The 12957-nt window shown below is 32.8% G+C and overlaps 1 protein-coding gene across 13 annotated transcripts in view; it reads right to left on the bottom strand.

Annotated features, from left to right (window-relative positions):
• The window catches only part of LOC123720678, a 113536-nt gene that overhangs the window by 59058 nt on the left and 41521 nt on the right, over positions 1-12957 (bottom strand). For all 13 annotated transcript variants that reach the window (XM_045677423.1, XM_045656141.1, XM_045655966.1 and 10 more), the window contains one exon: positions 2237-2405. In XM_045677423.1, the coding sequence (XP_045533379.1) occupies positions 2237-2405 (169 nt within the window). The remainder of the gene's footprint in view (positions 1-2236; positions 2406-12957) is intronic.

The following is a 12957-nucleotide window of genomic DNA, read 5'->3' as shown; positions in this document are numbered from 1 at the left end:
TCGTCATAGCTCGTGCATGGAGTTTCATATAAACTAAAATTGTTTAGTACAGTGTTGTGTTGTTCTGACGATTTCCTAATTCATAAATATTACCATAAACTTTAAATATTATTAAAACACTTTTAATTCTCACATAAATCGATTCGTCCAGACTATGTAAAACATAATAAATTATTATTCAAACACGTTGTTTCGGATCAAATTATCCAATTTTTATGTATTACATAGATGAATATTTGCTTTTGGATTACCCGAAGAACGGATGGCCGATGGGACAAAGGGCTGGAATGTCCGAGGGTCAGGATGGAAGGATGGGTGGAAGGAAGGCGTCGAATGAAAAGCACAGGGTACCGATCGTACTGGAAATTTAGGGGAGAGGCTTACATCCAGCAGTGTACGTCAGCAGGCTGACGAGGACGACGGAACAAATTCTGAATTCTAATACAGGAGCCCTTCTCACTTACATCTTAGTTAAATCTTCTTAATATATATAAATCTCCTGTCACGATGTTGCTCCGCGATGGACTCCTAAACTACTTAATTGATTTTAAATTAAATTGGCACGCCGTGAGCAGTCTGGTCCATCTTAAGAGATAGGGTAGCTTAGATCTTTAATTATAGTCGCAATTTTATTTTATTGCAAATTATTTGTCTATAATTAATTGACAGTAACAATTATCTGTTAACTCCAAAAGATTCTAACAGATGTCGATACTTTTCGACTGGATTGAGTAAGTAATCAATAGATGGCACTGCTATGGTAAACCGACAAACTTGTCATATAATCTACAATTCAATATCATGATTACCAAGTGTTATTGAGGCTAAAGTAAAAGATAATTTATTTTGTAGTAAACGAAATACCGTGAAATTAAATTATTTCTACTTTTTTAATTTTTGGTGTTAGCATAGCCAGCCATGTGTTACTGAGACCGAAGAGTAAATCAAATTCAAATTATACTGACGATAATACAGTGAAATTATTCTTTCGTGTCACGGTATTAAGGCTAACTAAAACCACATTAAGGAGAAACAAAGTTCGCGGGAGCAGCTAGTAAACTATATAATGAAGCATTAATATCAGCTAAAGTATTAATACCTTAAATTTAAGTATTAACTGGACTGGCTACAACCTGATTTTAAGTGAGATGTGGCCTATTTGTTTTTTTATAAAACAGGGGGCAAACCGGCAGGAGGCTCACCTGATGTTAAGTGATACCGCCGCCCATGGACACTCTCAATGCCAGAGGGCTCGCGAGTCGATTGCCGGCCTTTTAAGAATTTGTACGCTCTTTTCTTGAAGGACCGTAAGTCGAATTGGTTCGGAAATACTTGAGTGGGCAGCTGGTTCCACATAGCCTTGAAAAACGCTCAGTCGTGGAACGAGGTGATACGGGTGGAATTTTGTATTCTTAAACTCTATGCCTATGGGAGTGCACACCTGTTCAGGAGTTGCCAATGCCAATTTAGGGATAAGGGGGCAAGCAGTTGCAGCATTCATTTGCTGTTTTCACAAGGAACGGCGATCCAACGTGTAGTGCAACACTTGGATATGTCAGTAACGAAGGAGTGAAACTCCAGCGTACCTCTAGACGAGTAGTTTGGAAGCATGACGGAATCAGGTTGTGTAGCAAGAAGCATTCATCGGTGACTTACTTTAATAATGTAATTTTTTTATTGAATTATTGCGTAATATTCGCGTAGGTGCGTAAGCTAAAAATATGTTCTTACGTAGAAGCCAGTTTTGTAAGGTGTTATAATAATCCCATTGTATATAATACAACATTCTCTATTTTAAACTTAAGGTTTTTTCTTTTACACGGCCGGTTGCAATCGAATCTTCTTAGGAAAATAACCTTCAAAAGAACACATTAATTCTTGAAAATGGTGTTTGATATGGAAGCTATACAAATGGGTGTCATGGCATACACCTGCCGTAACCGGAAGTCTAGCATATGTCCAAGGGTAGGTTTGGTTATATTTTTGCCTTTACCTTTATAATTACGTTATTGGTGGAGGTACAAAACTCGATACAATAATTACGACCTTTTTTATAAAGCAAATGGACAGAAGGCTGGTCTGATGATAAGTGATACCGCCGATAGACACTGTTAATGCCAGAAGGCTAGCGAGTGCGTTGCCGGCTTATAAACGACCTCAATTATTTGTTGAACATTTCTAAAGAGACCTGAAATAGACGTCACCTAACGAGGATTTTTTTATAGTACAAGCATACCTCCATTCCCATTTCTATCGTGTGACTTCTTTCTAGAGTTATCATCAGCTCTTGATGTGCTGGCCGGACGTCGCCTAAAGCCAAAGGAAGTGGCAACACCTCTGGTCTGTTTGTTGCCATTGCTCACACTCTTGTCTCGCTTCTTAGCCCCTTTCGACTCGGAGTGACCCTGAAGAGAATTTTTTTTATTATTTATCGAGAAAACAAGTGGTACACATGCCGAACTGATAGGAATTTATTTATATATATATATATAACAATACATATATATCACTGGATAAAAATCATATAATTAGTATACAGTTATAAGTAGGTAGATAGGTATAATTGTATAGTGAAAAATTAGACACTTTAGATGTACTTTTGATTATTGTAAAACCTAATTTCGTTCCAATTTAAGACTAACACACATAAGCAAAAATTTAGTAATTGGAATTTTTAATATTTATACTTTTTAATTTTTCGTATCATTTCTGATTACTATTATTTTCATGTAATATACTGTAACATATTTTAGACACTATTAACTAGGATTCTAGGAAAAAATCAGTGTACCCATTATGTTAGAACTATTTATTTAGATGGCTATTTTGTTTGTGTGTATCACGTTACTGAGTGTAGTGAATTAAATAACCATATGGGACTCTTATAGATTAATTCTAGTCTTAATTAAATGTACATATTATATGTATAAAATGTGTGTGTATACTAGTGAACACACGTAACAAGTGAAACTTCTTTATGACCCTATTTTTCGAAAAATGATCTACTGTATGCAACTTTATAGAAATTGGTTAGATAAGATAAAGTTTAACAAAAGGCTTTTATATTAATAGTCATGAATACAAATGATACAATTATTTCATTAGCCTTATTTAGATTATTACAGAATTTAATTAATTGTAATAGAATTATTACAATCATTGTTATCGTTATTATATATTTTTGTTATTAATGGCTTTGAATCTCTTCGAATCATCCGTGGTAGGGACAAGAAAAAGATGGCGCGTAACGGAAAAATGTGACGCGTAAACGAAAAATGTGACGATATTTTTTTCCCAACGCCGAAAAAGAAGTTTCACTTTAATCATTTTTTTTATGCCACGTTGATCACTTTAATCACTTTGTATGATGCGGATTCTAGTAGTACTAATAATTGTCTATATACTTTCTATATTTTATTAGTACTACTAATTTATAGGTATTTGTTACTAATAATGATAAAGAATACCAAGGTCCCTATGTTAATGAACTTAACAGATTAACATTAAATTTGATTGATGTCAAAAGCTGTTATGTCATAGGTAAAGTTATTTTAATCTTCTTAACTACGCTCGTTTAACTAACAGGATTAAAAACGTGATGGATCGAAAGTGACGTTTGACATGCACGATCTACTTTTAGTTCCAGTTAAGATTAGGTCAGGTATCTATTAAATATATTCTATACGTCAGTTGAAACATTAAAATGCATTTAAAACTATTGTGAGGATGATAATAAAAATCGCAACCAAGTATTAGCCAAGACCTGTACATCAAAAAAGTTAAAACTCAAGGTTTTGGGAGAACACTTCTCAGAAAGAATACGAAACTTGTGCTGCACAAAATTCTGTTGGTAACATCGCTCAGTTATGGTTCTGAATCCTGGGCCCTTAGCAAGAAGATTTTTCTCTGATTATTTTTGAGGTAAGATTCTCATAAGAATTTTTGGTTCTGTATGTGACCACAGTGTTTGGTATTCGCTTCAATGAAGAAATTTGAAACATCCTCAACGATTATGTTCCACGCTCAAGTAAATGATATACGGGTCACGGATAAAGGATCTTACTGAACTCACAAGGTGGTGACAAGAGTAAACCTGGTTGACCCGAATTGTCAGAGAAGCACGAGGCAGATTGCAATGTCGAAAAGATACTTGGAGGCTGAGGCCCATAAGCTGTCCAGCCATTGATGATGATGATGATGATTATGCGGGTATTACACATTAAAATAAAAGTCCATTAACTCTATTACTCGACATTTATGTCACTCTATCGCTGACCGCGATGAAAAGCGCTCGAAAGTTCGATAAATGTTATGATTTAATTTATTTATATTTTATTGGCGGTAGCTTTGATTTGAGTTCCCTTGACAATCTAATACTTGAAACGCCTACTCAAACTGAATTCTATCAATCTTTACTGTGCATAGTATCCTGCTATGAAACTCCTTACCTCTTGATATGAGACGAGCTCAGTCTTTAAATTGAGTAAATAATATTTTTCTGCATTTATCTTCTGCCCCTTAATTAGCTTATATATAAATTACGACTTAACTTATATATTAATTATGACTCATAACCGCTAAGATTAGTTTTTACATTTTGTTTAATATTATTAATGTTAATTTTAGTTTTAGCTACTATATATTATTTAGCTATTTTATATTCTTTTTGTTAATTATTTATGCACTTCTTGTACTTCACCCTCTGTAGGTGTTTTTATTTTTATTTTTCCATACTAGGGTTGCGTTGAATATATAACTTGTAAGCGATAAAACCTCTCGTTGCCTAACTTATGTAACCTGTTTTTTTTAATGTATATTTTTGTATAAGGTAACGGAGTGTAAATAATTTATCGTTAAAAGTTATATTATATTAGTACATAAGCAAATTTAATTTAATATAACCCGGAATTGTTCAATTTAAAGAATATGTAACAAAATTTACGCAGGATGAATAAAGCATCAGTTATTTAGAAATATGTATAGGATAACACTAATTTCAAGATTTGGAATGTGTGTTAATAATATTACGGGTCGGGTTCATTTAGTTGATTTTTTATTTTTTTTATTTTATGGGATTATCGGTTTAGGTATTAAGGCAATTCAAATTCGAAATCATTTATTCATATAGGTAACACAATGTACACTTATGAACGTCAAAAACAGAAATGTTTATAATTTTACAGCCAGTTCTCCAATCACGAAAGAGAAGAACTGGCAATAAACTCTCCGTCGCTCTTTTTAATCGCCCAGTTTTTATTTTACACAACGTTTGTAAGGAGCTGCAACCATTACACCATGTTCCACATGACATCTTTAGTAATTAAAATAAATCAAAAACAATGATTTGTCCTCTATCAGGAGGAGGCATGGTGAAATAGGAGCACGCACTTACATTCTCGTGGGAACAACACGCAAATACATAGTCGAAATAACTTATATCACCGCATACACGAATTCAAGCCTGACCAGTCACCACAAGTAGCACCCGTTCACGAGTATGACGCATGGCCAGCCATAGCCATATTTTAGAGATAGATACAACCCGACGCATGGACGCCTAGATAAATAGATACTAACGTAATGCATATAATTCATATAATACTTGTAAAATACTTACACCTATTAATATGTGGTGCTTGTTACTTCCTTATTTAGTTTTTCCTCTCTAAGTTCCGCCTAGTTGTCAACGTAATCTTAGTGTTACGTCAGCCAATTTAATCCCTATCTAATCTAAAGAAAAGTAAAACGGTATCAAGAATGGTTTGTTATTGATCCGTTGACCGCGATCAAAATCTAGTATAATGCTTTCTTACCATCTATTTTTACTAACATTTCAAAACTCACAATACATATATTCACTAAAAATCTCAAACCACCTTGTCAACCTGTCCTAAGTTGATACAGAAAATATTCATAGTGTACAAAAATAGTTTAATTATAAATTTGTATTATAGTAGAAATCATGAAGTAAAGGTAATGTCATAAGGATGAGACTGGCTGCCCACAACACAGGGAATCCTAGTGGGGACAAGTGTACTTTATTTTACCTAAATATCCTTTTATCGTGTATAAAAAAGATTTTTCTTTCTTTCTTTCTCTAAAAATAAAAATGAAACGTAAAATATGCCAGTTTTATTTTAAGGAAGGTTTTATTAAGAGAATCTAAAATTCAATTTTTATTCGTTAGAATCTATGACTTAGCATATAATAATGTTCCATATGTAGCTACTAAAAAGGTAGGCTAAGTAAAAAAATCATATTAAGTTCGCGGGGTAAAATAAATAAACATATGCGTTATATTTTTGTCGAAGAACTTTGTTAGAAGGTGCTATATTTAGGCAACCGGAAGCCAGTTGTAATTGCGATTTTTCTAAATTTGTCGTATCCTGCGTAAGGCTTGTCTGGTTTACTCTTAAGGGCCTTTCAAGTTTACAACTCCTGGGTTTTAATTGTACCAATCTAGTTCTCGTTTCGATCCACCGCGGAACTCTCTAAAATTTATTTGTTTATTTGCTCATCAGTATTCGTACAGCTCACAGAACAATAGCCAAACAAATACATTATACACAAAACCCAAAAACGGAATACACATTCAAACATTAACATAAAGCACAGTTAACAATTTTGACTGGAAAATAAAACAAAACCAAAACATATATTTATAATAAATTCTAAATTCTTAGTTCTAAGATGCATTGATCATTACAACATATATTAAATATAAAGAAAAAATAACAAACCCATTATTAATAAAATATACCAGAGTTTTTTTTTATTACATTAAATATATCTATGTGCTGGTAATTTGTGTTATAATCAAAAGGTATACGATACATGACATTAATATAATAGACACTGGAACGTATGAGCTGTACCATCGAGGTTTCATTTTCATCACAAGTCTAAATAAACGTCAAATAAATTTGTACGGATACATTATAAGGATTCATAAATCATTTTATTAATAGCTAACATTATGATCGCGTATTTTCCCATGGATTCCTGTGTAATAATACCGAACTTAATTGTACTATTCTAGAACTGACCTTTTGTAATGTTTTGTGGTTCGTTTCGAAGAGTTATTATAATCTACGATCAAATTTAAGCGAATTTAGTAATCCATGTTTTATAGAATAATTTACAGTAATTAAATAGGTAATATTCTCAAACTCAAAATTACTTTATTCACATAGGCAAGTAAACTTATGAACGTCAACAGAAAACGTTTAATTGATTTTAGATTTTCATTTACTACCAGTTCGCAAGTCAAGTGCGCAGAGCGGACAAGAACTGGAAAGAAACTCTCCGCCATTCTATATAATCGCCAAGTTTTGAGTCATACAAATTGATAATTTAAACATTCGTGAAATTTATAAAAGCTTTATTGATTAATTTAGGTTACTATACATTCCAGTCAGAGAGACCAATCCAAATCCCTCAAGTTGTACCAAATATTTTTTTACTTTCTTTTCCAGCCAATACCCACTCCACACTATTCTAAGAACAGGGGAACTAGCGATCACATTGTCAGAAGGTGAGCCGTACTTGCCTGATCCCTATTTATTGAAGATAGTGTTAATTGCGCATGTAGAAAGAAAAACAGAGCCACAGAATTGAGAATAACATAACCACGGCTAACACGGACTTCATTCCCTTCATATTATTCTTAAAAAAACCCTCGGAAGTCTCCGTCAGATATGGCACACAATAGCCTCTCATGCCGGCTTGACATATTTGGCAACTCGATCTGTGTGCGGCCTACTAACTAGTAATGACGTCTTTTGTTTCAAGCATTTGAACATATGCTCACGGTTATGTAATCAAATAATTTTATATGCATCCATTAGCAAGACAAACGTCACCGATTTATTAAGATTTCGATTCAAGACAACACTTAGTATGGTTTCCATATTTCGGTGGGGATAGTTTGAGGTCCCAAAGTTGTGCCCTGTTCAAGTTAAGGAAAGATATAACGCATATTTATTCCAAACATAAAACTGCTAATAACTTTGTTTTGTTATTTTTGTCCTTTGAGAAAAACGTAAAAAATCATATAACGTTCTTACGATTATAAATAATATATTTTGGTCATAAAATATAATAGGTCTGAGCCTCATATTTCTTTTTCAATCTTATTAGATTGCCTATTGGCAAATAGGTGATCAGCCTGTCTTTATAATGCGCACATAGAAACATAGTCAATTGGTGTACACCCGGGAATCAAACGTACCGACAGATGAGAGTCACACGCAGTCAGGCCAACACTGCTCTCAAAATTCTTGATACTAATAAACAGCGAACGTTACCACAAAAAACTCTGTCACAACATCGTAGTTTATTATAAATTACATTGAAATTCACAATAGGCTGAGCCGTGCGAAAGTACTGCCAGTAAAGGTACATTCACCTGAGAACGGGGAAGGAATATAAACATAGTTATTTACTTAAATTTAAATGGTTTGTATTGTTACGTTATACAGTGCTGGGAATTTTCAATGTTTAGAAATAATAATACTATAGAAACTGGCAATAATGATTTACAGAATGGACAAAAACCGCTATAAGCAAACTTCTTTCACGGAGTTATTACATTATTTACATAACGACGCAATATTATTGCAATATAATGCCTTGCAATCTGTACAATGTTCATAGGTTTAAAAATGTGTTTTTATTCATTATAAAAATTAAAATGAGTAAGAATTGGGAAGTCTTTATAGTAAAAAATACCCGTGTAAACTCAGCTCTTCTAATCACAACTTAATAGTTATTTATATAATTTTTTTTTCGCTTTAACAGTTGTATTCGGTTTAGTATTAAGCTTTGTTTTGCGAGTCCTCTTTCAAATCCGGGAGTAGCAGATATTGTAAACAAATGCATTAGACAAATCCAACACACAAGAAGAATATTTTACTATACTGACGATACGTTGGACGATATGTATGTACATTTGTTTTTTTATGTGTTCGCTCCGCAATCGTAATAAGACGGTATTTGATTAGATCCTGCAAAACAGATTAATCATTTAGTGTTTTACAGTTGACAAATATTATTTTATTTCTTTACTCTTCGTTTCGTTTAAAGAAAAACAAATAACATAAAAAATAAAAGGATTGCAACGGACGGCATTACCGCTGAAAAGCTATCTGTTCCAGGCAACCTTAAATTATAGATTTATGGTATGCTATATGTCATAAATAACATTTAACTCTCGGAAGGACCAATTTTTTTCTGTGTCAACCTGCGATGTCATTCATGCCACCCATACGTTCAAAGATAATAGACGGAGGCGGGATTGTGTAAAGGTTATTATAATATTATAATCTGTGATTCAAATCTCTTTGGAATAATTCGAAATGTCAGAATTGAAACACGAACGAACGATTCAATGATAATGATAGTATCACAATAGGATTTTAAATAACTTGTTTGAAAAGATGTTTTGAAAGTGTAGTTAATATTACATCGTATTGGATTATGTGAATAGTGTGACCGGCAATGTTCAAGGTCAAGTGACAAGCTTTAGTGAGAACTAACACTGTCAAAAGTCTTAGGATTTCGACAATATTATGTTAACGCACATGCAGAGAGGCCGCGAGGCTGCTGATGATGTTTGCAAGTACATATCTTCTGAATCTAAGCCTGACATCATAATCGCTTATCTTTTTTATACTCAATAGGAAAAATATTTATATACATACAAAAAGTAGTCCACTTGCGATACTTTTTAATTTTATTCAAGAGTTGGATTATGAATTACTACAATCATTTGTATTCTAAAGCTATAGAGTACTAACCGGAAGTGAGGTGGACGAACTTAACTGTTAACGTTGTATTTCCATAAATAATTAATTTACACTAAAACTTCTGAGAACAGTTTTGTATTTTATAGAATTTACGAAGCCTTTTGACAGAGATATGCACACTGTACGTTAAATTTTGACAATTCAAATTTGTATTTTAAATTGAGTGAAGCTCGCTTTTTGCGAACTTAAGGATTTAAACGCTTTAGGTAAAAATACTGTTTCGCCTTGGCCTCAGAATTTCATCCATATTTATTTATGTAATATACATATTACACTTAAACAATATACAAAGCCAAAACAGATTACATAGATAGAAGCAATATAAATAAAACAGAATAAGTAAGTACATTAATAGACAAAAGGAAAAAAATAAAAGAAACTGAAAACTTAATATTTAACAAACGACGATCAACACATACAAAGAAAAATCTAAATTGTTACTGCTAAACAAAGGCAAAGTCTTCCTATTCAAAAATTTCCTCACAGCCTCTTTGTCAGGTGGCAAATATCAATACAATTAGATAAAACCCGAAGCATTGGCGAATTTTGCAGGTAGTTCGTGGTCGATATTGATTTTATAGACAATAAGGTGAAAAGCCTTCTATGTCTGACAAATATAATCGATATTTGTGATTGACACATGCTCATTTCATATGTGCGACATAGGTAGACAATTCCGTTAGTGATTTGATAGGAAGCTGTGATTGAAACAGTATTTTTCTAGTCAATCTGAAGTTCGAGAACTGTGGTTTTAAATCAATTGCAACAAACACACATCAACATTCAGGTATATGGCATTTTAAACATAACACAGAGAGTAACCAGTAAATGCATTAAATAACAACGAATGAAAAGTAAAAAACTAGTAGTATACGTATAAATTTTATATGCGGACTTTGCGATAATATAGCAGTTTTTTTTATATTTAACAGGGGGTAAACGAGCAGGATGCTCATCTGATGTTAAGTAATACCACCCATTGACACTCCCAATCCCAAGGCTCGCAAGTGTCTTCAAACAAACACACTTATAAATATTATACGGAGTGTAGTTCACAATTTTGTAATAGTCTTCAGTTGTTTTTAAATAGCTACAAGATACGAATTTTTCCCTAAAGATCGAATAGATACATTTTTCCTCTTACCCAATAAATATTACATCTATCAAACTATGATTACCTCAATGAAGATCTGTTATCTAAGTTGCATTACAATACAATAGAGGAAAAGTCGTGTACAACTTGAAATCGATTGAGTTATTGTGCGTGCTCATACAATGTTTTGATTTGGTGACAAATGATTCATTTGTTTTCAAATTTGCGACACAGAGAAAGGAAATACATAGAGGAAGTACATTCAGTCATTTACTCGCTTTATATATATATATATATATTAGGTTTGTCTAGTGAAGGTTTTAAATAAACAATAGTAAATAATGTAAATTATACACCTAAGAAAAGGTTATGTTTTTTGCAATCGATTAAAAATCTCACAGTTCTTAATCTTCGTGGATGACTGAAATAGATCAGTGTTGGGCTAGTAACTTCCTGAGGTCGATCCCCGGCTGTGTACCAATGGAGTTTATATCTATGTGCGCATTTAACAATAGCTAGCTGTATTCCAATATCATGAGGAAATATAAAACTTATATCTTCAAATAAAAAAACAATAAGAATACCTTTCGTTAAATATGATGCCATAAAAGCTTAAATTCAATATGATAGGAAGAGGCAAAACAAACTGTTTTGTAAATATGAGTCTACGTTTTATTCGCCTCCAGTCCAGACGTGAACGAGTTTCTTAAATTGAGGCAAAACTATTGAAGTTAAAACTAAAGAAAGTTAAAACGAGTGTTGCAGACAGTTACATTGTCTATGCTTATATATATATAAAAATACTAAAGCATCCCCTAGTCACATAGTATATTTATTTCGAAAATATATATAAGGGGAGTTAAACTCAAATGTGTTGCAAAAGTATTTATTTTAAGAAACAATATTTATTAGAGTTTGTTATTTCAGTTGAAAATCACTATTATCCTATTATTTATAATCAATCCAAAATGTTCTCATAACAAACACTTCATATTGTAATTATAAATAACTGACACATTAGCCCGGTCAATTTAGACCAACAACAAAACATAATTATAAATAATATTAAAAAGTTCCCCATTATACCCGTGTATGGAATTTTTTTTATTGAATATCAAAAGTCAAAAAAATGAGTTTTTCGTAATTTCCAGCAAAACGGTAAGTTTTATCATAAAAGTACCTGAGACAAAAATGTAGATCATAAAATTATCTATAAAAACTGTATCAATACTTTTTTCCAACACACACTTAAACAGTAATTTCTCTAATTATATGAGCCGTATCAAATATGAATGGCTTAATTACTACTGTTACTTTCTAGAAGCTTTAACTTCCGTTAAAAGTCTAGAATTACCGGAAGTTTTTAATTGGGAATATTTTATTTTTATAGTAACAAGTCGTAAGAGAGCATTTATAAAAAACTTTCTATTTTTTATATCTTTTCATCTATTACGAATAGTTCTTAGAAGATACAGCCAATGGTATCTTATTTTGGCCATACAATGCGCAGAGACGATAAGAACTTGATGAAACTGATCGTGGTTGGTAACGCAGAAGGCAAAAGATGACGTGGCCCTTCAACCAGATGGACCTATCACGTGAAAGAACCTCTTACTATACACTGTCATACGAGCCACGACAGCAACCGGTAGAAACAGACAGTTCGCTCCAGATGCTTCCTGACATGAACTGCCGGAAGAGAGACAGTTTTCGTATTGTTCTATCAGAATAGAGTAATAAGATGATGTGTAGACACCACAAGCGTGCAAAAATTTATTGATATTTTAGTTCGTCATTCACAGAATCGACAATGGTACAATCCGAAGATTGGATTCAAAAAATTATAACAATGTTTTTTATAGGGCAAACGAGCCTACGGGACGCCCAAAAAGGGCAGTCAAGCGTTGCCGGCCTTTGAGGGAGTAATTTATACAGTTGAAGGTCATCTTCCAGGGACGACCTGGAGTCGATTACACACTTCATTCGTTCTAATTTCTTGTGATGTGGACCGTGGAAGATCAAGGATTTTGAGTTAATAAATCAATTATCAGTAGTTAA

This window comes from Pieris brassicae, chromosome 1 (assembly GCF_905147105.1).
Source record: "Pieris brassicae chromosome 1, ilPieBrab1.1, whole genome shotgun sequence".
In the NCBI taxonomy this organism is placed as follows: Eukaryota; Metazoa; Arthropoda; class Insecta; order Lepidoptera; family Pieridae; genus Pieris; species Pieris brassicae.
Note: the sequence above shows the minus strand (reverse complement) of the source record. Positions and strands in the feature narration are given on the sequence as shown.